The sequence below is a fragment of the Pseudopipra pipra genome, chromosome 19 (genome assembly GCF_036250125.1).
Source record: "Pseudopipra pipra isolate bDixPip1 chromosome 19, bDixPip1.hap1, whole genome shotgun sequence".
NCBI classification, from domain to species: Eukaryota; Metazoa; Chordata; class Aves; order Passeriformes; family Pipridae; genus Pseudopipra; species Pseudopipra pipra.
Window position 1 is genome coordinate 4,250,104 of NC_087567.1, and position 23,155 is coordinate 4,273,258.

Consider the following 23,155-nt stretch of genomic DNA (forward strand, 5'->3'; position numbering starts at 1 on the left):
CTGCAGACTGATAGCTAATCCATGTGGGCAGCATTTTTACATGTCAGTGATGGATTTACCTGACCATTCAGGGAAGCTCTAGATATGCCAGTGCAGCTCTTCCATAAGCACATTTCCAGAGATATCCATTCTTTTCACAGCAGGGCAGAAAGGCTGCTTTATTACTGTAAAAAAAAAACCAACCAAAGGATATTTGCTGCACTGACCCTGGAGGCAGCTGCATAACCTGGCTGAGGCAGGGCAGAGCCATCTCACAGAGGTGGTAAACATGCTCAGAGTGAGGTTTCTCCTGCTAAGATGTGTCCTGTCCCTTCCTCGCTCAGGAACATGGGTGGTGGGTGCTATCCAGGTATGGATATCTATGGATATCTAACTCCACAGCACCAGCTTTGAACAAGGTTAAAGCTTTCCTGTAGTAAATACCTGTGCTTTTACCATTAGCAGCTGAAATTTGTTGTTTGTATCACAGCTGCTTTTGGAGTCACTGGTCACTGTACTGAACATCTGCTTGGGCTTTGCAAGAGGTACTCGGTGTCCTGGGGAGTTTGTGTCCTAAAGAGGGAGGAGGGACAAAGTTGGGGGAAAGAAAAGGCAAGTTAGTGATGAGAATCTCAAACACAGCAAAATGAACTGACTGGCCTGGGTTCACATGGAAGTCTGTGTTAGAGCCAGTTCCACTAAGTTTTCTTCAACTTCAGCCAAGTGCCTTCAGCACATCCCCACTGCTCCCCTCCATTCCATGGGGATATGTGGATTTCCTGGTGTGGGGAGGGCACAGTGACCACCTCCTGTTCCTGGGAAAGGTGTTTTGTTCTTCAGGTGTGGGGATGTAGGCTGGGCTTTTGCTTTTCCCCACCTCTGAGGAGGTTTCTTCCTCCAAGCAAATGTTTAAATTAGGTATCTGTGATTCTTAAAACTTGTCAGGTAATACTCAAGCACTGCAAACCTGAGTTTGAAAGCCTGTGGGTTTCTCTTTTCAGTCAGGGATTTTACCAGTCTGGTGTTCCTGTAGAATGGGAGAAAGAGCTTTCAGGATGAGTGTAGAACTGCTTTGTGCATTACAGTCAATTTTTCCTATAACCTGGACAGGGAGTCTGAGGGTGGCAGCTGCATGGATGGGATGGAGCCCTCTCCCAGCTGGGCAGAGACATGCCCAACCTCCCTGGGCAAAGGCATCTGTAAAGAACAACTTCAGTGCTGTCTGTATGAACACTGAGTGTCCGAAATCCCGTGGCTGGTCCTGCTGCTGGGTGCTTTGGTGCCTGTTGCTTTCTTTTAGAGAAGTTTTAGCTCCATCCATTAGTCAAGGATAGCATAAATTAAAGCTCCTTCCTTGCTGCAGTGCAGAAGTGGGGCAGCATTAGGTTTATTCTGTTTCAAACACATTTCAAACTGAGGAAGAAGTTTTAGACAGCAGAAAGCAAGTCAAGCCCCAGCAGCTTACAAAGATGTTTTCTTCTTTAATTAGCTAAAGTAAATTGTAATCAACCCACCAGTTAGCACTGATTGATGCCAAAAGGGAAGCTGCTTTTACTGTTTTTGGTCCATCAAAAAGAAGCTGGGGACATGATGATGTTCTAATTAAGCCAGATGGCCAAAGCTGCTGAACTGAAACCCAGCCTTGGAGGAGAGGGTAGAACAGCACAGGAAGGTTCAGCACAGGCTACCCATAAAGAGAGGAAATGAACCATTTTCTGATGCTCCAAGGACTTGGAAAGCTTTGGACATTCTACCTCATGTCCCCTTGTTTTGCACTGTTTCTATATGATGGGGTAGATCTTGTCTTTGAATACTGCAGGTCCTAGTAAATGGAATCCTTCATCATTCATGAGATCATTTGATACCTTGACTGTTATAATGTGCTGAAATGCATGTTTTCTGGAGTCAAAGGTCAGAAATGTTTGGGGTGTTCTGGTTTTGAGTTTGGGGGTTTTTTTAGTGTGAATTGATACGACTGCATTGACTCCAGTGGAAATGAATTATTTTTATTGTTTAGAGACTTGACCTTACAGTTTTCCTTGGTAAGCTCAGTTTGCATGAAATAAGAAATTCATAACCTCAGTTGAAAACATAAGATAGGCAGACTTTGTGGAAAATTAGATGTGTATCTCTTCCAGAAATCTCAGCCTGAATGTGCCAGCCCTGGGCTCCCTGTGTGGTTTGGCCCATATTCCTCACAGTCAGACTTTCTTTTCCATGTGCTACCTGCACACTCCATCCAATGCCAAGTGGGACCACCTGCTGCTCTCCTCCTGCCTCACTGCTCTCCAGGTTTTGCCAAGTGTTTCCAAGAGTATTTTTGCCTCCCTTGACTTCAGTGGAGATGCTTCTCCCATTTGAAGTCGGGTCCAGCATCTCCCAGGTGGACTGGCTGGAGTGGTGAAGCTCTACCCCCCCAGAGAAGGGGTCCTGGGAGGGCAGCTGGGTCAGCTCCTGCAGGGCTGATGGCACCCTGTGCTTTCCTGCCATGGCTGTACCTCGGAGCTGAGTCTCTCCAGTCCCTGTTCTGGATACAGGAACGGAAATTTTCCTCTGAGGATATCAGAGAAAACTGGCGACTCACCGACCCGCACGAACATTTTGCATGCAGCAATTCTGTTTGTAGAATGCTTGCAGTTAATGAATTAATTATGTTACACTCTCCTTTGAGCAGTAAGCCATAAACTAAACAAGTAATCAGCAGGAGGCTGGCTGCCTGTGTTTCCTGTAGTGTTTCAAATAAACGCAAACACAGAAAAAGCCAAAGTACACTTTTTCTGCCCAATGTGCTCAGATTCGTGCACCAAATTCAATATGGAAAAGAAAACCTTGGAAGGAGGGTTGCTAGATTGGTTCCCAAAGCATGTGGGTACCTGTTGCCACTGGGCTGTGGATAAAATCTCCCCCCTTTTTAAATTTTGTTTTCTTTTTGAGGCATAGTGATTAAGAATTAGAAATCTGTGTCATGATACTTGATCCTCACATCCATAAGGGCTCAAAGAATTACTTTACCACACTTTACTCCTGGCATTTGCCTTTTTTTTCCACAAGGATTAATTTATTTTGAGGACCTGTCCATTGGTGGGAGCACCCCTTGTACTGCCTTTGCCAAACAAACAGGTCTTGGTTGTTTTGTGGCTGGAACTGCAGTTGGTGCCAAAGAATTAACCCTGTTATGGGAGTTCCAGGATGTTTGTGAAATGGATGATGCCAGAATTGGCCAGGGACAGCAGTAACAGTCAGAGCTGCTGTGGTAAATCCTGTCCTGTCTGGTCCTGTTCCAGTGGATGTTTCACTCTATCATTGAGGCAGGTTATTTCACTGATTTTTGTCTTATATTTGCTCTTAATGTGCTATATTATCATCTTTGTAGACAGCTTTGAACTAGTAACAGCAGCTACTTGACATGTAATTAAACCTAATAACAGTTTAATTATGCAAGCTTGAGCGGTTTGGTCTTTGAAACTAAATTTATGATATTTGCACTTTCTCTTTTGGCAAAAACATGTGCTTTCCTGGCAGACAGATGGCTTTACAGGTGATAAACATTTGGGAAGACTAGAATTAGTTGCAAGACTGCAGTGTGCAAACAGAACACTGACGTTTTGACTGGTGGATTCCCTCATCTCTAAGGACGTTGAGGGGGTGTTTGCTCCTAGAAAGCAGAGTAAAATTGAGCTAAACTTTCTCTTGAAATGTTTACAGCATTTAGCCAGCAGCTGCAGTTTGGCATTAAAGCTGCTTGAGGAGCCTTGTGGGAGTCACACATGTGTTGGGTTTATGGGCTTTTTACCCCATAGATTTCCAACCTGTAGCAGTTTTGGTTGATAGCTGCTTGGAGCACACACTAAGTGAAGTGAAGGAGCTTTGGTCATAGCATGTGACAGTCTGTGATGTACTTCAGTAGCAGGAGAGGTGATAAATTGAGGAAGATGTCTCAATTTTTAGAGCAGAAGTGGTTGGGCTGGCTTAAACCAGTTTTGCTCTTTCTGCCCAGCTAAAGTGCTCCTTAAATCCCATCTCCTCACCCAGCCAGCCTTGCCCATCTGGAGCTGTAAGTGAACCAAAGCTGTGCATGTGGATGTATTTATTGCCTGGATCCTCTCTGGGAGCAAGTGCCAAGGTTTTTCTGCCTGGTTAGAGGCAGCTGAAGAGCTCCTGGACTCATTGTCTCACAGGGAGCAAGGTGGGACACCCACACATGAGAAAGGGGTGGCCCAAAGCCACCTCCCCTTGTGCCCCTGCACTCACCAGGAACAAGGAGGGGGCTCAAACTGGACATGGGGTTGTTGACCAGCTTAAATCAGACTCCATCAGCAGGAGAGGAGGAAGGTCTGTGACTGCTGTGACCTGGCACATGGGAATTGGGCAGGGGTGGGTGCTGCACCACTCCCCAGGGTGGGTACCCACCCTGTCCTGGACAGAGGATGCACAGTGTGGTGACCAGCTGCTCTCTGCTGTGCTACTTGGACCACGGGACTTCTCTAAGAGTCCTGTGGTTTGAACAAAATGGAAAAAGGCTTTTTAAAATTAAGTGTCAGCAAACTGATGAGTAAAACTTGACAAATTGTGCTGTTTTGCCTCCTAAAGGCTGAAATGAGGCAATTCAGTATTTGGAAAAAGGAAAAAATAAGAGAATTTCCAGAAGGATTCTTAAATTCCTGGGTGGATTTGCAAATAGTTTGGGTAAACATAGACATCATCCTTTTCTGGCAAAGCCAATATCCAGCTGAAAACATTGCCTGGCCCCAGCTGTAGTTTGCTGCCTGTTTCAGCCACCAGAGTGGGTACCTGGCCTTTCTGAGCAGGTAGGAGCACTGCTGGGAACAGAATCTTTGCCCTGGCCCTCTTTTGGACACCCTGGTGTAGTTACAGCTGTAGTTTCTTTGAGTATTGAGACATTGGTAAATGTTCTCTGTCTTAAATTAGCCCAAAAACTGGTGTTTTAACTTTTGTTACCTGCAGTTCAGCTAGTGATTCCAGTCTGGGGCACCAAATACCCTGGAGACAGGGGACTTAAAGCTTCAGAATAATGAAAAACCCCCTGGTCTCAGTCCACAGAGAAGAAAGAACTAGGAAATAGGGTGCAGATCTGAGGTGTGCAAGCACATGGCCACATGTTCACACAATTCCCTTTCACACCAATTTCAAATTTTATTTATGCAAAAGTCTGCTCTTGGGTCTTTGACTGATGATAGGTTTCTACAAGGAGGAATAAATAGGGCATAATATTTTTATAGCTATCATTGAACACACAATTAATCTATGTCTTGGAGGAGGCAGTTCCTTCTTCATCTCTCCCTGGCTGCTCTGGTTCCCCCCTTTATATTCAGCAGGCTCTCGTGGTTCATTTGCTGTGTGGTTTCAGGCAGAGAGCAGCTCTCTGGTGTTTGGTATCTCAGTGTGGTTGATGCCCCATAAGGTTAGTTTGGGATGGAGAGCTGGGACTCACACTGCTTGGGAAGTGCTCAGAGCCTTGCTTTTACCTGCAGACTTGGAATAGTGTTCCCTTATTGCTGTCTGAGCTCAGTGGTGCTGGATGAGAGTGTTTGAAGGAGCAAAAAACAATTCCAGCCTGGGGTGGAAATGGAAAGACTTGAATGAAACATCTCACTGTTTGAAGATGACCCTGTATTGATGGAAACATCACCCACAACCATGCCCTGACCCGTGGGTGCCCTTTCTCTTGGCTTTGTTGTGCTGATCTGACAAACTCACCGCAAGCCCTTGCTGAGAGACAGCACAAGCTTCAAATGAGAAACAAGACTGTGTAGCCCAGAGATGAGGCTGCATGTCCTCTCAGGAAAGCAGGGAGCCCCAGCTGTTGTCCCAGGAAAGCAGGGAGCCCCAGCTGTTGTCGCAGCAAAGCAGGGAGCCCCAGCTCCCCTCCCTGGCATGGTGGGACCTCTGGCATGGCCTCACACCCTCAGCACGCTGCTCATGGTGCCTTCAGGGTGCCCCCTGCCCCGACAGAGCCATGGCAGGTGTTCTGCAACTATTTTCTGTGAGATGGGTTGGTTGGGGTGGGTTTGGAGAAGTGAATCAGAGCAGAGCTGCTGAGGGTGAAGGGGTCAGACTGAGATCTTCTCCTGTGCCTTTTGTAGCTTCTGCGCTGTCTGCTTTGGCGTGTAACACCTCAGTCAGCTGAGATTTGCAAACCACCCTTTCATTTTGACTGTCTGATCTTAGAAAAGATGGACTGTGCTTTCTAAAGGCGGAGCCCACAGTAGCTTTCATTCACAGCCATGGAAACTGCTCATCCTGAGCTTGTCTTGAGCTGGTCTGGTTCTTCCTGAGCAAGGAGAAGTTTAAATTGCTAATTAAAAAAAGAAAAAAAGTAAAAGGAGGCTAAACTTTACTCATGATAAACACCTGGCTATATAAGTGGAAAATGGGTTCAGGAATTTAGATCAGATAATAGGAAAAAAATTTTCACTGAAAGGGTGGTCAGACTTTGGAACAGGCTGCCCAAGGAAGTGGTGGAATCACCATCCCTGGAAGTGTTCAAAACACATGTGGATGTGGCACAGTTGGACTTGATCTTAGAGGTCTTTTCCAGCCTTTATGATTTTGTAGCAAGTGTTTTCACCTCAGCCCATGGGCTCCCTCTTCCTTACAGTGGGGTAAAAGATGCTTTACTTGACTAATATGTCTCCAACCTGAGAAAACTAAGTCTGAAACTAGTCTGAAAACTAACAAGTACTGTCAGCACAGGAAATAGTCAAATATAATGGTATTTCTGCCCTTCTGAAATCAGGAAGGGGCTAATCCTGAAGTAGGACTTGCTGGCACACAAGCAGGGTGTGGGTAAGGTGCCCCACCCACAGGACCACTGTGGATGGTGTGAGTGGAGGAGGTTGGGAACACAGCAAGGGTCTTCCAGTTTCTGCAACAGCTCAGTGTCAAAACTCTCTGCACAAGAATCCTCTCTCGTGACGTGGCATCTTCCCCGTTCATAACAAACTTTCAGCTCACACATGACAGAACAGTCACTTTTCCAAGCATATCCCCCAGGGAGGCTGGACACAGAGCTTTCCCTGGCCCTGTGAGCAGTGGCCATTACATGCCTTGAAGGGGAAGAGGTGGTTAAAGCCTGACTTCGGTTTCGGTCTCAGCAGAGCTCTCTGCCAAATGGCACCACGCCGCAGCTCTGAGTTCACTCCTGAGCATTAATTTGCTTCTAATTCTGTGCCTTGGTCAGAGCTGTGTTGGCATTGCAGCACTGTATCCTTGCTAATGGGGTAGCAGGGCTGATGCAAGCACAGGAGTGCTGTATGGACACTGGCAGCATCCCAGGGAAGGTACTTTTAGACTCACTGGAGACATGCCAGACATCAGGGGTGATATATTTATACTAATGACGCTTCATCAGCGGTGAAGGCCAGGACAGGCAACGTGTTCTTGGTGTAGGCAGGACTGCATTTGCTTTTTGTAGCAGAAAAGCAAAATCATCTCCTGTGAAGGAAACAAATTGTTTCACTCACAGGGAACCAGCACTTCTATAACTGAGACTATCAGGCACTCCAGTTGGCATAGCTTTGCCCACTGGAAATCACATCTGCTCACCCTCCCTCCTCTCCCTCTGTCCTTTCCTCCTGGACTTGGTGATGTAGGTGAGGTGCCTCAGGCTGGATGTTGTGACTTGTCAATGAGTGCTCTGAGAATAACAGCATCAGAGGTTCCCAGCTCCTCCTTGGAGGAGGTCAGAGGGTGGATGTCCTTGTCTGGGGCAGATGGTGCTGCCTCACACTGGTGCTCATGTGTTTGAGGTCAGCCTATTATGGGATGCTGAGTGTTTCCTGACTGTGGCACTGTCATGGAAAGCCTGTCTTGCTAACATGAACTGTGGTGTAACTCCACTGCAGACACCTGGGTGAACGGAGAGTCACCAGTGCATACACAGGAGTGCAGAATAAATGTGAGTATGACCAAAACCAGGACAAGCACTCCTGGTTATGCCCCATCTACATTGTCCAAATCCTACCCCAAATGCAAACCGGATTGTGTGTCACAAACATCAGCTGTTTTCTCTTTATTTCATTGTTTTCAGTCCTCATACAGCTACAAATTTAGCATCACTGCTAGAGAGGAAAAAAAAAAAAGAGGAAAATACAGCCATTCATAGGATAACATAATTTCAATTGCTGTGAGACAGCTGATACCATTAAAAATCATGGCCCTGTTATAGGCTTTCATTAGATGGCTACTTGAGGAGATGTACACTATAAAATATAAAGATAAAAAGTGAAAGGCTATTTAGATAGATGTTCAGCTGAATGCTGCTGGCATCAAATCAGTGGCACTGGAGAAAATGAGAACAGACATACAGCACAGCCTCTGGACTAAATGTGTGCACATCACAGGTCTGCCAAGGCTTCACCTTTATGGTGTACACTTTAAATCAAAGCAACATTGGAATCAATATTGATTGTTCTTGGAGATAGATTTTTACCTTCAGGCACTGCTGTTTCCCAAAGGGGCGTGAGCAAGGACATATGTCTCTGTGCAGTGCTGGCTGCTCGTGGACAGGGATCTCCCTGAAATCCTCTGGAACCGATTCCTCCTCTGGAAGTACCCGCTGTTGCTGCTGAGGGACCGCTGCCTGTTCTTCAGGTACTCCCGGTAGTTTTTGGTGAGCAGGGTGTAGAGGAAGGGGTTGATGCAGCTGTTGCTGTAGGTCAGGCAGGTTGTCAAGTAATTAATGTTCTTCATCACCTTGGGAGATAAAGGGAAGGATTCGTAATACTGGAAGAGGAGCTGCCATATCCAGAAGGGCAAGAAGCAAGCCCAGAACACCAGCACTATGGTGAAGATTAAATAGAGCACCTTCTGGTTGGGCAGCCTCTTGGTCTGTTTGAAGGAGGCTGTTTGTGACACCCAGTATATTTTAGCCAGTCTGATGTAAAGGTAGCCAATGATCACCCCTGGGCCCACGATGCTGGTACCAAAAAGGATGGTGAGATAGACTTTGTAGGACAGCTTGCTCCAGGTGGGCAGGCAGATGCTTTTGTTGTCCCTTTGCACCAGCTGGATCATGATGAGCATCGGGAGAGTGAGCAGCAGTGACACCAACCAGATCACAACAGCGATGGCCTTGCGGTAACTCTTGGACCTCTTCACCGTGTCCAGGGGCTTCAGCACAGCAAAGTAGCGCTCTGTGCTCATGACTGTGAGGGTGAAGATGCTGGCATGCATGGTGAGGAAGTCCAGACTGAACAGGATGCGACAGCCAACGTCCCCAAAGTACCATTTCTGAATGAAGTAGGTCCCGACGATGAAGGGGATGGTGAGGAGGTAGAGCAGGTCCGCCAGCGCGAGGTTGATGATGTAAATGTACATGGAAGCGGAAGATCTCAGGTAATGGCACATCACCAGCAAGGTGTAGACATTGCCTGTCACCCCAATCACACACATGAGGGAGAGGATTGTCCCAATGGTGCAGATGGCAATCATGTCCTCCATGGAACCGGTGGCTGACATCCCATCCCTGGTGGCATTGCCAGAGGCGTTGGACCGGATTCTGAACAGGCTGTCCTCACCTGTGTCTGTCACCATGTAGGGGGTGGCAGAAAAGTGGCTCTCCAGCTCGTCAGTTAGAGACATCCTCCCGGGGTTTAAAAGCCAGAGGCTTTTCTCATGCCACAGGGATCTGAAGGGGTTCTTCTTGTTCTGAGAAACACGGCTGCTGGGAGATGGTAAACCATTTCTTAGTGGGGTGCCATCTGAGGACAATCTGCATTCTGCTCTAGAGGCAAGACATCAAACCCAACGTATTAGAAATCTGCCAGAGCAACACAAATGATCCCTTAGAGTTACCTGTCCCCTGAGTACATATCTGCACTGCCTGCCTGTACCTGTCTTTGGCATTGAGGCCACTTGTGCAAGGCTTATTCTGTCATTATAGGAGCCCAGCTGTGAGGTGTGACATCTCAGAGGTTGTGTGTATCCCTGGAACTGCTTACTGCAATCCTTAAATTCAGCTTGAGATTGGAGGAAAAAAGCCTCCTTCCTAAATTCCTGACAATGACTTAGAGAGCATGATTGCTTAAACCTCTTTGCTACATTTTTAACTCTGAAGGAGTGAAAGATCCCAAAAAAAGGGAAAACAAACTGGATTTACCATTTGCAGTCCAGTTGTCTGTTCTGTGTTAGTGATGCACTCAAAGCCCTGTCCAGCATTCCTGCAGTGTTTCCAGAGAGGAACTTCCCTTGAATGAGAAGCTCCTCCTCTGTCCTGACCTGCGGCTTCAAATGGTATTTGAGTGATGGAGAGAAAGGCAAGGTGCAAGTTTCACTGTGGGTTTTATATGGCTGTAAACACAGGGTTTTTCATGCTCTCTGTCACACGCCTATTTCAGAGAGACCTGTCTGTGAACCTGCCTAAACAGCCTTGAGCAGGGAGGTGTGAGATTGCTCTGCAGTGTGCTAGGCAGGCAGCCACTCTTTGTACGTGGAGCTCTTGGTGAGATCAAGCTCAACACTGTGCAAATCATGACAGTGTTGCTTTGGATTCATACTGCTCTGGGGGTAGGCAAAGGGACATCAAACCTACCTGAAAGAAATGCTGAAGCAGCTACAATGCCCAGATTTTAAGGCATACCAAAAGCTTGTGCCATCCTAAGCATCACAAGTGTGTTTGCACTGTGTGTTGTATGGTGCTCAGACTGTCTCTTTTTTATAGAAAATGCTGAGGAAGGAGTACTGGACTGCCTTGTTCCTGTAGAGCTCCACATACGAAGACTTCCCTATGCCTCATTCCACTGGGCAGGTTGGGTTGCTTGTATCCTGGGAATCTGCAGCTTTTCCCAGTAAGTTTTGTGTCCCTTTGTCTCTACACCAGCTCTGACTCCTTTGCCTTTTTCCCCTCAGTAGCTCCTTGGCAGGAGAATGACAGTTCCAGGCCCTCCTCTGCTGCCCTTGTGTCACCCTGACAGTGACCTCTGTGGCACTTGAGGATGGACAATTTTTATCCTCTTTGACTTGCCCTCACCTGCTGTTACCACCTGCTGAGGATGATGGGAGCTACGGAGATGTCATGCAAAAACTCTCTAAAAAAGGACAACCCAGTACAGATGGAGGTTTTTCCTCACTTAGCAATTGGGATAGAGCTGCAAAAAAAGAGAGAAATACACAGAGCCCATCTCCCACCCCAGTCCCTTGAGGACACACATCCGAGGGGGAGAGATGAAGAGTGGTTCTGCAGTGGTCAGTGCTCCTTCAGGACAGGGCTCTTCTGGGCTGATCCCCAGCAGCTTCACCAGCATCTCAGCTTTCTTGGATCTTGCAAACCCAAATCTGCCTCGTCCCTCCCCTGCTGTGCTGTGCAATCCCCTCCTGCTTGGTGTTGGGGATGTGTAGCCAGTCTGTCCATGCAGCAACTCGTTCACTTTATCAGTGTTCATGTACGAGCTGTGCTGGCAGCAAAAGCCTCATGCATGGAGACGTGGATGCTCCAGGAGCTCTGCCTGCTCCTCTGCCACAGGATCACCAGCACACTCAGTCAGAAACAAATGGCTCTGCATGGGATGCTCCAGCTGAGCCTGGAGCTGGTCACAGGCTCTGTGGGCTCTGTGTTGGTGACAGCTCGTTTTCAGGAGCATGTTTCCATGGCTCAGTGCTGTCTGCTTGCTGAGTTCTGGGCACTTGCAGCACATTTGTGCCACGCTGGTGCTGTGACAGCTCCTGCTGGAGAGAGCTGAGCCAACTGCATCTCCCTGCTCTGCTCCTCTCCCGCTGAACCTGCCTTTTGCTTCATTCATAAAATTCCTACAGCGTTAATGCAATTCAGACCTTCACCCCTCTCCAGGCAGAGCCCACAGCTAGGCAAATCCTCACTCTTAGAGGAGGAACATTCAGCCAAATGGGGAAACCTTGCACTGTTTCATAGTTGCTGCCATTGCTTGCACTCGTACATAAACACACACACATGCACACACAATAGAGAGCTTGTTATTCCAAGCAGCCATTCAAGCATCTTATGGTCTAAGCAATTCTCCCAGCCAATCCTGCCTTTCTCTCTACGATATCATCACACAGGAGTACCATGCACATTTACAACTGTAAACAGAAATGAATTCCTCCTGCTCAAACCTTGTTTTTAAATCCAGCAGATGAAGTTTCCTACGAGGAAAAAAAAATCAATCTAGTAGTATCAAAGCTGAAACTTCAGGAAAGAAAAAGGGAAAGAAGAAAGAAGAGAATCCTTCTTCCCGGGCAGACAGCGAGAGATCCCGGCGCTCCGTCGCAGCTGGAGAGGCAGCGGCAGGAAGGGAGCGTGTGCTGCCCAACCAAGTATGTTTGAAATCTGTGCGCTCTTAATACTCACATTCCCCTCCCTCCACTCGTGCCGGCTATTTCTGTTCCTCGGTGACGTTCGGCATAGCGTGGCTTTGGCTGCAGCCAGTGGAGAGCCTGTTTAAAGCAGCAGCATTTTGACAGCCGGGGCTTGTTCAGCCGGTTCCCCCGTGCCTGGCTGGGAGCCAGCTGGGGGGGAGAGACGTACAGGTTGTTTCATCCCGGGACCGGGGATACGAAAAGCCATCCCACTCCTCCTTACATCGCTCCGGAAAGGGCAAATTCCCAACGCTGCCCGGGCAAAACCATCGAGTCTGGGGAAGGAAGGCGAGTGGGCTGGGGAGGGTTAAATTCCTGCGGGAGGGTCGGCTGCCCAGGGAAACGGCAGAGCTCCTTGATTTGGGGATCAATTCCAAAGTGAAGCCAAAGTTTATTTGGGTTGGATGGCGTATTAAGGGACGAATCTGAGCGGTGGGATCGTGCACGGCAGCATCTGAGATATTTCAGGCTGGCAGTAACGAGATGTTACCCGGCTTGTTTGGGGTTTGGTTGGTTGCCCTTCTCCAGGGATACTCAAGGAGGGTAAAGACAGAGCGAGATCAACCCAGCACCTCAAAACAACACCGTGTGAGGAAGGGGCTGGTGCTGGGAAATGCTGAAACTCGACTGTGGATTATTTTGTGAGCAGCTGAACGTTGTGCTGGTTGCTTGCACTTGATGGGATTGTTCTTTCTCTAGTTCCCTGCTTTACCTCTATGGACTGCAGGGAACTGTCCTGATTTATGCCAGTGGGAAGTGAGGAGCACCAACCCCTCCCAGATGTCTCCTGCTGGACACAGGTGTGTGTGGGATGCCTGTCAGGCCTCTTACTTGCTTCACTGCTTTGCACTGGGCACCCACTGGGTTAGTGATGTTTCCCAGCATGGGGCTCCTGGGAGGCAACAGCACCTGGCATGCCAGCTGGCCCTGGCACATCCATCCTGCATCGCTCTTCCTGAAAACTGTTTGCTCCTCTAACTTTTTCCCTGGATACTTGTCTGATTTCTTCCATGTTTTCAAACTCTTACACTTTGCTGGCTGTATGCTCTCAGGTACATCTTGTCCTCCTGCAGTGGGCCCCCAGTTTTGCTCAAGCTGCTTGGGGTGGCTGTGGTAGCACCTGGACAGCTTGGTGAGCTCTAGCTGTGGCTGTCTCCACAGAGGGGCAGCTGGTGGGCAAAGCAGGGCCCTGCTCAGTAACAGGCTTTTGAGTGGGGTGAGGGCTTGGCTTAGGAGCAAATCCTCATGTGGAGGCTTGATTTTGCAATGAAAATGGATTTTACGTTAGCAGCTCTAACAAGGGCTGGCTGAGGAAACCCCAGCCCAAACACCCTCACATACATGTGTTTTGCTCTGAAGATTTGCTCTAAATCTTCATTTTGTGCTTGGCCCCTAGAAATCCTTGGAAAAGTGTGAGATGGGAGCTGCTCCTTGGGCTGCTTTGTGAGCAGGTCTGAGCTTCCCATTGTCAGTGACTCCAGAGAGCAGGAGCAGTCCCTGGGTAAGCACCAAGAGCAAAGCCATTGGCAAAGTGCTTTATTTGTTCCCAGTGGGAAGGTTGCTGATGTGGCAGTGTCCTCCTCCCAGGCAGAGCAGGGAGACCCTTTCACCAGGTTCAAGGACCTGCTGGTCCTTGAATCCCTTTGCTACTGCCTGCATGTGGCTCAAATGGCACACGGGCACAGGCCATGGGTGGGTGCAGTGGTGCTGACTGGGGATGTGGTGCCTCTGCTCAGCATCTCCAGCACGTGGTAGGTGCGTGCAGGTCTCTCTCCAGGCACTCACACTGGAACTGCCACACTCCTGTCACTCCTCTGTCACTAAAGTGCCATTTGGGTTGGTGTTGACTCACCCCAGGGAAAGGAAGGAGTAGTGGGATGGGGGAAGGCTTCTGCTCAATCCATCAGTTTTCTGGACTAGTTGATCCCAACTTGATACTTCCTTTTGTGGCATTAAAACCTTTTGAAAAACATTAAACTAGTGATTTGATTTATCAGGAAATCTCGGTGCCCATGAGGCTACTGTTGGGGGAAGCTGGACTCCTATATGGTCTGTGTCCTGCTGGAGTCATTAGAGGAGGTGTCTGGAGCAGTGTGGACAGTGTCAGGTTCACAGCCCTGGCTCAGAGGGCTGTTGGTGGTTGTAGTTTTGCTGCTTCTGTTCCCCGTATTTTCCTCATCTGTAAAACAGAGAGTTGTGCTCACTCGTCTCCCAGTGCTCTGAGTTTCAGGGTTTTCCATGTTTGTCTGATGATATTAGAGCTACAGACAGGACTGGCAGCCTGTAACAGGACTAGGAACAGCACAGTCAATATTGGATGAAGATAGGAGCCCTCTGAGATATGAAACAGGTCTGTTTAATCATTCAAACAACATCCACTGCTACAGGGCTTGAGTTCTGCATAGGGGCCTTCTGAAGTTACTGCAAAGGCAATAACCATAATTATTCTATTAAATACAGGGCAAAAGAGATCCCTTCTCCCCTTTGATGTGAGGATTTATGCCAGTGCTATGTGAATTTGAGTGTGTTTGGTAACTGATTCAAACCTCAGGGAAACTGTAAAATTTCTTCTGTATCTTGAATGGAGCTGTGTGTGCTGCCAGCTGTGCACCCCACCAGTCTGCTGCCTTCCCAGGTCTGTTCAGGGCCCTTTGGCATGTTCCACCTTTGCTGGGGCAGTTTTGAGTCCAGGTTTGCCAGCAGCCATGGGCTCCCTTCTACTCCAAGCTGGATGTATGTTTGTCTAGGTATCACATTTCAAAAAAAATCTAATAAATGCTGCTCCCTCTATGTAGGGAAAAGCACGTACAAATGCAGCCAAAATTGATAAAAGGAAAAAAATCTCATGAATGTGTCTGCATTCCTGGTCTGGATCAGGTCTAGAAACATGTGCAGGCTCAGGAGAAGATGTGATTCCCATTTGCCTGACTTGGTTTACTCACCTCCATAGCAGGGCCCCTTTAATACCCACAAGTAGTCACGGTATAGCATCCATGCACATGTTACCGTGGTCACACAGAAATTCAAATGAGATTATGAGAAGCTGCTCTGAATCTGGAATCAGCCCAGAGAAGACCAAACATTTGTAGCATCACAGTGAGCTCAGGTTTTCCCAGAGCTGCACAGGCAGCCAGGAACACACTCAAATGGCAGCAGCTCCTGAGGAAGAGTGTTGGTGAGGTGCCTGTGACTCACTGGCAGTCTCTTGTTGGTTGCCTCTTGTTCCTAGGAAAGTGGAATTTAAGTCCCTCTGTTTCAGCACTCAGTCTTGGACACATGCAGATGTGATATCCGAATTCCCAGCTGGTCCCCAGTTGCTTTCTTCACTCTTCCTGCTGCTTTCCCCAGTGGTGAAAGAGCCACCATACGCAGCCAACGCATTTGGAGACTTCACTGAGGGGTTTTTGGCATTTTGGTCTCCTTTCTTCCTGTTTTTTTGTTTTTTTTTTTTTTTTCCTTTGCAATATGAGACTTCAGTTGTCCTTCTGGAGTTTTGCTCTTGGCTGCTTTGTGTGAAAGGGAGACTCTGGGGGCTGAAATCTCCAGTTTGTTTTCCCTCATCCAGGATCCCTTACGCAGATCCGGGATTTAGAGCTGCTCTGCTTTCCCCCTGCCAGTAGGAACTGCATGGACAATTCAAGGGGTGATGCTGAAAGGGCATGGAGATGGTCTGTCTCAGGTTGTCAGCTACCATGTCTGTGATGTTTCTGGTCCTACTAATGTCACTGTCCAGGACAGGGGAAGCAACCCAGCTGTTCCCCACTGCTGCCTGGGAGTGTGGGTGGGAAAGGGCAGAGGACTCATGCTCTGACTCCCTGGGATTTACAGATAAAACCCTGTGTTTTTGGGGGTACAGAAAACTGCAGAGGCCAGAAATAAGGATGCTGGAAACCTTTGCTAATGAGCCTGTGCTTCGTACAAGTATAGAAAATCATGATTAGCTGTGAGTGGTTTTATATCTCCCATCAGTGAGCAATATGTCTGCTTGTGGGTTTGTCACAGTCATTCCCCCAGCCAGGGGCTGTTGTCTGTGGTGGCAGAGTGGATCCTGCCTGTGATGGCCTGTGCCTGCTGTAACCCTGTCTTAGCCTCAGGTGCTTTTTGGAGAGGTTTGGGCAGGGCTAAAGCTCTTTTGGCAGCGCTTATAGCTGGGTGCTGCTAATTCACATAAGCTGGTGACTTTGCTGGCAGCCTTTTGCACTAATAGAGTGCAGCCAAGATGTCATTTGCACAGGTGCCTCATTAAAACTTTTAAATCAAACCATCTTGCCAGATCCTCCACAATTTTGTGAAGACAGTTACCCCCTCAATGTGCAAAGCCCTATTTACATTTTTATTAGCAACGTCTGAGATGTGCTATTTGAGCTTCTTTATCCTCTGACCTCCCGACCTCCTTTTCAGTTTCTGGAAGAGCTGCAGAGACTGTGATTACTCAGGGGAAGGCAGGCAGGCTGTGGGAGGCAGAATAGGTCATCCCTTCCCTCCCAGTGTGAGAAGAGCTTCCTTCTCACAAATGATCCCTCTCCCTTTTGGGAGAACCTCTTTGGCATGGAGGAGGATTTGGCCTGGGTACTATGTCACATTTTCCTCTGTGTCAGTTATAACCTGATCATCTTTTTGTCAGTATTTTGTGAGTAATGGGGTAGGGGTCACAGACAGATGATCATTTGAATTCTCTTTATTGAAAAGCATTAAAGATTAGCAAAATAAAGTCACAGCAGTGTTTTCCTGGAAATCCTGCAAATCATCATTAGAAAAGCCATTGGGAGTACAGCCAAGCTGAAATTCACAACTTCCATAGGCCAAAACCTGTTGCTAGACTAGAGGCAAAAGCTTCTTTGCCATCGTTTTCTATCCCATATACCCTGTGCAGCACCTCCATGCTCTAATCTGCCTGGTGTTGACCATGCTGCTGCTTTTCACTTTGGTTCAAAGTCCTCAGCCGTCCTCTCCTCCTCTCCAGCTGCCCTCTTCCCTCCTGGGAGATTATTTCATATCTCTCAGCCTGATTCCTGATAGCTGGGAATTAGAAGATTTACAGAAGTGTTCTGGGGCCAGAAGACTTGTAGGGAAAAAAAAATCAGTGTCCCAGCATTTCCAGCTAAAGCTCCTGCTGCTGATCTGTGTTTTCTCAGCACAGAGGGCAGCACACATCCCCAGCTCTTGCTGCCTCTGCCTGGCAGTGAGGATTTCTACTGGAGCTTTCAAAACACTCTCACAAGAGACACAAGATGAAGTGGGAAAGGTTGTCTGGCAGCATGTAAAGAGCAGGAAATGTCATTGCACAGAGTTTATGCCACTGTGGACTCCGTGGTGGCATTTGCCATCCTGTACATGTTGGAGTAGAGCTGGAAGGACCTGGGGATGGTGACAGCTGGTGCTGGTGTGGGTCACCTCTCTGAAGCATCAAATGATAATTCAAATTCTCCTTTAAAAAGCTGCTTTTCTGTAATACATTATACTCCCACATAATACATTTTCTTGCTTATTCTGATGAGTAACTTCCATTCTGGTGATATCACCATATACTGGTGATAGCTCAGTGCTGACTTCTAGTGCCTGTCTTCACTTTGCTGAGAATACAGTAAAGGAGATAGTAAAGTGCTTTTTCCCCCCTTGTGGCAGTGTCACCAAACTCTGAGCCAGGGTCCTCATGATGCTGTGTCAGCCCCTTTCTCCTCTGCACTGTTTTCCCTTGAGTCTTTCAGGGCATCTCTTGACCAGAAGCATTCAGCCCCTCCCAGCAGTGTGGGAGCAGAGCAGAATTTTGGGGGTCACCAAGCAGGGGCAGAGGCTGTGCTCCTCTCTGTAAGCCATTCCCAGTCTGGCATAGGGAGTACAGTGTGGGTGCTCCAGGCTATGGGCAGCCCCAGCTGAACCTGCTGCCTGTCCCCTGGCCCAAGGGATTTGTCCCAGTGGTTCAGTCTGTGGTGTGCAGGGCCACCACAGTCACACAGAATCACAGAATGAGTGAGGCTGGAAGGGACCTCAGTGGGGCATCTGGTCCCACCTCCCTGTTCAAGCAGGGACATCCCAGAGCACATGGCACAGGATTGTGTCCAGACAGTTCAGGAATATCTCCAGTCAGGGAGTCTCTACACCCTCTCTGGTCAATCTGTTCAGTGCTGGGTCACTGCACAGGGAAGAAGTTCTTCCTCATGTCCAGGTGGAACTTCCTGGGCATCAGTTCCTGCCCGTTCCTCTTGTCCCATTGCTGGGCCCCTCAAGCAGAGCCTGGTCCAGCCTCTGCCCCCTCCCTGCAGATGCTGACACACATGGATGAGGTCCCCTCTCATTCTTCTCTTCTCAAGGCCGAGTAGATGGAGGTGTTCCTGCCATCCAGTAATGGTTGCAGTGGTGGCACTGAGGACAAACCTGTGGTTTGAGAGGCCTGCAGGACAGGCTGGGTTACCCACTGGCTGGATGATCTGAGTGAGATGAACTCTAGCTTCTCCTCACAGTCCAGCAGCTGAGTATCTCTCAGGGATTTGTACATGTACCTCCTCAGCTCTGTACCCTGTGCCCACACTGCTGTGAGGTCCCTGCTGAGGCAGGTGGGAACAACTCTGTGCAGGGTACTTGCAAAAGAAAGACTTGGAGCTAAAAGCACTGCCAGAAATGACAGGTGGTAGTTAAAAGACTCAAAAACATGTGCCAGTTTTTAAATAAAGCCCTCCATGAGTTGTTTCCTTGGATGAGGAAAAGGGAGCAGATGTGTCACCTGTGCCGGTGAGACAGTCCCTCTTTGCAGGAACCTGTGTCACCAGGACAAGGTCTGGGCAGCAGTGATGGGCCCTGCAGGGCACAGGGGAGATGGTTGTGTGGTGTTTGTTCCTCTATTGGCTTTTTTTTATGTAAGAATGGGCTGGAGGATGTTGGGTAAAATGAGCAGTGGATGTGGCACTTCACCTGTTCCTCTCAGGCAGTGGTTTCTTCCCTTCTTTCATTTCTCTTGTCCCTGGGTTCAGCACTCCTCTGGTCCCCTCTCACCATTGCTCTCTCCTGCATATCATAAACTCTGCTTCCAAAGGATGTGGCCGTTGGCATTTTGTGTCAGAGGGAAATTCTCCTGGAAATGGCTCAAATGTAGAATAAGGGGCTTAATTCCCTGGCCGAAAGCAGTAGGAAGACTGAGCAGATGCCTGGTTCCACAGTTGGAAAATATGTTTGATTGTCTCAAAATGCTTTGCTTTGGCTTGGTTTGATCCTAAGTAACACTTAGGTTAATGGAAGCTTTTTTGTAGCTGAGTGCTGTCCCACTCCATGGGAAAGGGCTGCACACACAGCACACGGTGGGGACCGAGGTGGGGTTGTGGTTGCTGAGGGCTGCACCCCATCACTGGTGAGAGAAGGGGGTGCTCTGAGAGGTGTGCAGGGAAGCCCATGATGGGAGGTAAGCTGCCCATTTGCAGCCCAAGCAATGTCTTTCTGCCTCTGTCAGACTGACTGGTCTGCTGGAACTCAATTTATCATGTGTTTGCATCGCTGTGGTGGCCGAGGCTGCTGGTTGCACCAAGGGAAACGCCTGTCCTGGCCCAGCTGTGCTGCTCCCACCCATCTCCCTTCCTGCACTCAACCACACTGAACTGCTGTGACAGTGCCCTCAGGCAGGATGAGATCATCTCCCTCTTATTTCTGGAGTACTTAGTACTCTTCAAAAATACCCTCACCTCACCTAAGCTCTGCATGTGGACACAGCATCTTGCCTGGATCAAACTGACTACAAATATTTTGTTATCTCTGCTGATTTCCCAGCAGCAGCTGAAAAGCTTATGGCAGCAGCCACAAAAAGATGCTGCATAAAAAAGTCACCGTGAAGCTGCAGTGTAAAATACCACATTTTTATTGTACCAGTGCTGTGCACTTGGAGGTCTTGTAAAATCTTTATGTTTGAAACAGACTGTTCCCAGTGGGCTGGGAACTGCCTTTGCAGTGTGCCATGGCCTTTGGATGCTGCATACTGCTGAAGAGGAGGTGAGTTCACTTTTTGGAAGAGGTGTCAAAGGTAAGGCTGTTTTATTGGAGAGCCAAAGGGAGCAGCATCCCCTGCTTTCCAGACTGTGTCAAAATATAGAGACACCTGTATCAATGAAAACACACTCCAAAAGATAAAAACCCACCCACTCACTGCAGAAATCAGCAGTAGTTTGAAGTTCTCTTCTTCTGTGTCTCCAGACCCCGAGCATGTCACCTCTGGATTCCCATGAGGATGTGGATGCAGTTTTTGGCCACGTGATTGTGCTTCATTTCACGTGCTTACACGCCATAGCTGTGCTTAAAGCCACTCTGCCTTCACTGTGAGGCTGCTCCACGTGTGAACAGGGCGGGAACATTGCCTCTGAAGTGTATGCTTGGAGCTGCAGGCAGGTTTCCCACTCACCTTCTGGGCTCTGAGAGCTTCAGACTGGTCACGGTCCCTGCCTGAGCACCTGGCTGAGGGGAGCCTGTCCCACCCCTGCTACCCAAATCCCCACGATTCCTTGGTAGCCCACACCCTAGCTATTCCCATGTTGCCAGCACTATTTTTAGCAGGGCTAAAAAGCCAGCACTGTCTTTAGCAGACTGTTTTGAAATAATATGGTTCTCCAGGCTAGAGTGCTGAAGGTGAGGAACACAGACCAGCTCTCGGGGCTGGGGCTGCCAGGGGGCCTTTAAACAGTTACCACTTTGCAAGTCGTCTGTGTCCAACACAAATGGGAGAGGCTGGGCACCTACTACATGAGATGATGTTTGTTTGCACAGCCCATCATTGCTGTGAGCCTTTAAACACCTCCAGTGTTAACTGCAAGCAAAACATTCAAGGATCTTAGTGGCTTGAAGCTACTTTTGCCAGCCTGAATTAGCAGTGCATGACTCAGTTAGGTAATGACTGCAGTTAGATACCCCACAGCTTTTAGCAAAGAGGCTCTTGGTGGCTGTGTCTGAGCTCCTGTCCCCTTGGGACATTACCTAATGGGAATGTTGGTCCAGGACTCTGTGCCAGTGCAGCATCTGGCAGAGCCTTCTCCTTGCAGCGTGGCAAATAGAAATCACTCAGCTGTGCACTGAAAGCAATGGGAGCTGACAGCACTTCACTTGGGCAGAAGGGAAGGGCAGATCTTTGCCTTTGCTACCTGCGCCACCTCTGGCCATCAGTATTTCCCCTTCAAACTCATTTGCCTCACTGCTAGACTTTCTCATGAGCTGCTCCTTGCCATGTCTGTGCCTCGGCAGCCCCACAGCCAGCCCAGGGCACACAGTGCAGGGACCCACTTGGCTGCTTTAATTACTTCACCTCACTTTAGTTACATTTGAAAAGGCTGTCATGGGCTCTGTAAGCACAGAGGAGCATTTACTGCTGGTGCCCTGCTGCCTGTCCAGACCTAAGGGGGAGGCTGAGAAAATATCGGGATCAAGAAGCAAACAAGTCTAATTTTTCAGTCCAACTTCATCGTTACTCCCCAGAATCACTTCATGTTATCAACAAACTTTGTAATTTTCCCCTTCACTCCTTTTTTTCCCTGCTAATTTATGAAGGCACTGGATGGCTGGACACCACAGGTGATTGTCTTCCCTGAAAATTGACCATTTATTCCCACTTTGTTTCTTTTCTGTTAACCAATTACTTATTTGTATGATGACCCCTGCTCTTGTTGAAGGGCCCTGCCGACTGCTTTCTGATAGTCCAAGCAAACTGCACCCTTTCCACACATTCTTGGGCTCCTTCAGACAGCTCCAATCTCTTCCTGAGGCAGAGCTTTTCTTTTGAAATCCTGAGCTGCCTTTTCCCCAGTATGGTTGTTCAAGTGTCTGTTCATTCTCTTCTTTACTCCAGTTTCTCCTAATTCATCATCCTCACTGCTCTGTAGTCCCTCAGCTCATCACTGAAACCTTCTTTGAAAAACTGGCAGAACATTCACTACTTTCTAGTCATTCACTACACAGAGAGCTTTAAGCAGGAGACACCACTTCATAGTTAATGCTGAAGCTATTTCATCCCTGGACTTCTGTATAGCTTTTGTGTGAATACAGTTCTGACATCCTTGAAATAAGCTCATACAGGAGGAGAGATCAGAGTCTGGGGTATTTCTTTTATTTCACTGATTTTCTGGCCTTTAAGTCACTATAGAAAGAAATGTATGTTTTAAGACTTGGTGCATTGCAGTGAGTTAAGAGTACTTGGACTGGAAATGTTGCTTTTAAAAAACCATTTGAGGATATCAAGTCTGGACTGCTGATCCCAGGTCCTTTTCAGAAGGAATAAAGGAGCTGTTAAATGTACCAGGGAGTATTCTTTGACATCTGCACCTCTTAATACATCAGCCCTGGTGTTATCTGGAGGGTTTTAGAAAGAAAAGGAACAATGAATAGGAAGAAAAATAATAATAATCTTTCAATTGTACAGAACATATTCTCCCCTGCAAGGGCTGGTTGTGGCCAGGCTCTTGCTGTTCCAAGCTGCTTGTTTCACAGCTCCATGTGATTGTAGATCTTGTCATCAATCTGAGTGTTTCTGTGTCTCTCACATCCTTAGAAGCTTTTTCTGTAAATTTTTCACACGAGTCTAGAAAATAAATCCCCCTAGGGTCTGTTAATGCAGTTTGGTGTGTTTAAGCTCAGGGATCCTGAGAGGCTAATGCCTGTCAGCTGCAAGGGGAGGTGGGATGCAGGATGCAGCTGTAATCAGAGGGTTGGGCTATGGAGGAGTGGCATCATCTTTAGCTGGGCAAGCCAGGTGGGGGGGTGGCTGTGGCTTGAGGGGCTGCTGAAACCTGGCAGATCCCAGAGGCATAAAAAAGGAGCATGATCATGAAAAAGCTGTAAGTTTTGTTATTCCTGATGAGAGATCTTGCTGTGTTTCATG

At 48.1% G+C, this 23,155-nt stretch overlaps 1 protein-coding gene and 1 long non-coding RNA gene across 5 annotated transcripts in view; one reads left to right on the plus strand and one right to left on the minus strand.

Annotated features, from left to right (window-relative positions):
* LOC135424470 (uncharacterized) overlaps positions 1-23,155 on the plus strand; it is a 92,173-nt gene that overhangs the window by 51,262 nt on the left and 17,756 nt on the right. The window lies entirely within an intron of this gene.
* On the minus strand, positions 7,981-12,684 carry LOC135424461 (urotensin-2 receptor-like). Of its 4 annotated transcripts, XM_064675699.1 has the most exons (3): positions 12,070-12,295; positions 8,806-9,724; positions 7,981-8,694 (listed from the first exon to the last, which is right to left on the minus strand). In XM_064675699.1, exons 2-3 carry the CDS (start codon positions 9,580-9,582, stop codon positions 8,434-8,436), a joined length of 1,038 nt encoding a protein of 345 aa, XP_064531769.1. In that variant the 5' UTR covers positions 9,583-9,724; positions 12,070-12,295; the 3' UTR covers positions 7,981-8,433. The 4 variants fall into 4 exon arrangements, with proteins under 4 accessions (XP_064531769.1, XP_064531767.1, XP_064531766.1 ...); XM_064675697.1 differs by lacking the exon at positions 12,070-12,295 and adding an exon at positions 12,305-12,684 and having other exon boundaries at positions 7,981-9,724; XM_064675696.1 differs by having other exon boundaries at positions 7,981-9,724; positions 12,070-12,684.

Bases quoted from the DNA above. Each gene is read 5' to 3' on its own strand.
- LOC135424461 (XM_064675697.1), bottom strand. From the start codon at position 9,582: ATGTCTCTAACTGACGAGCTGGAGAGCCACTTTTCTGCCACCCCCTAC.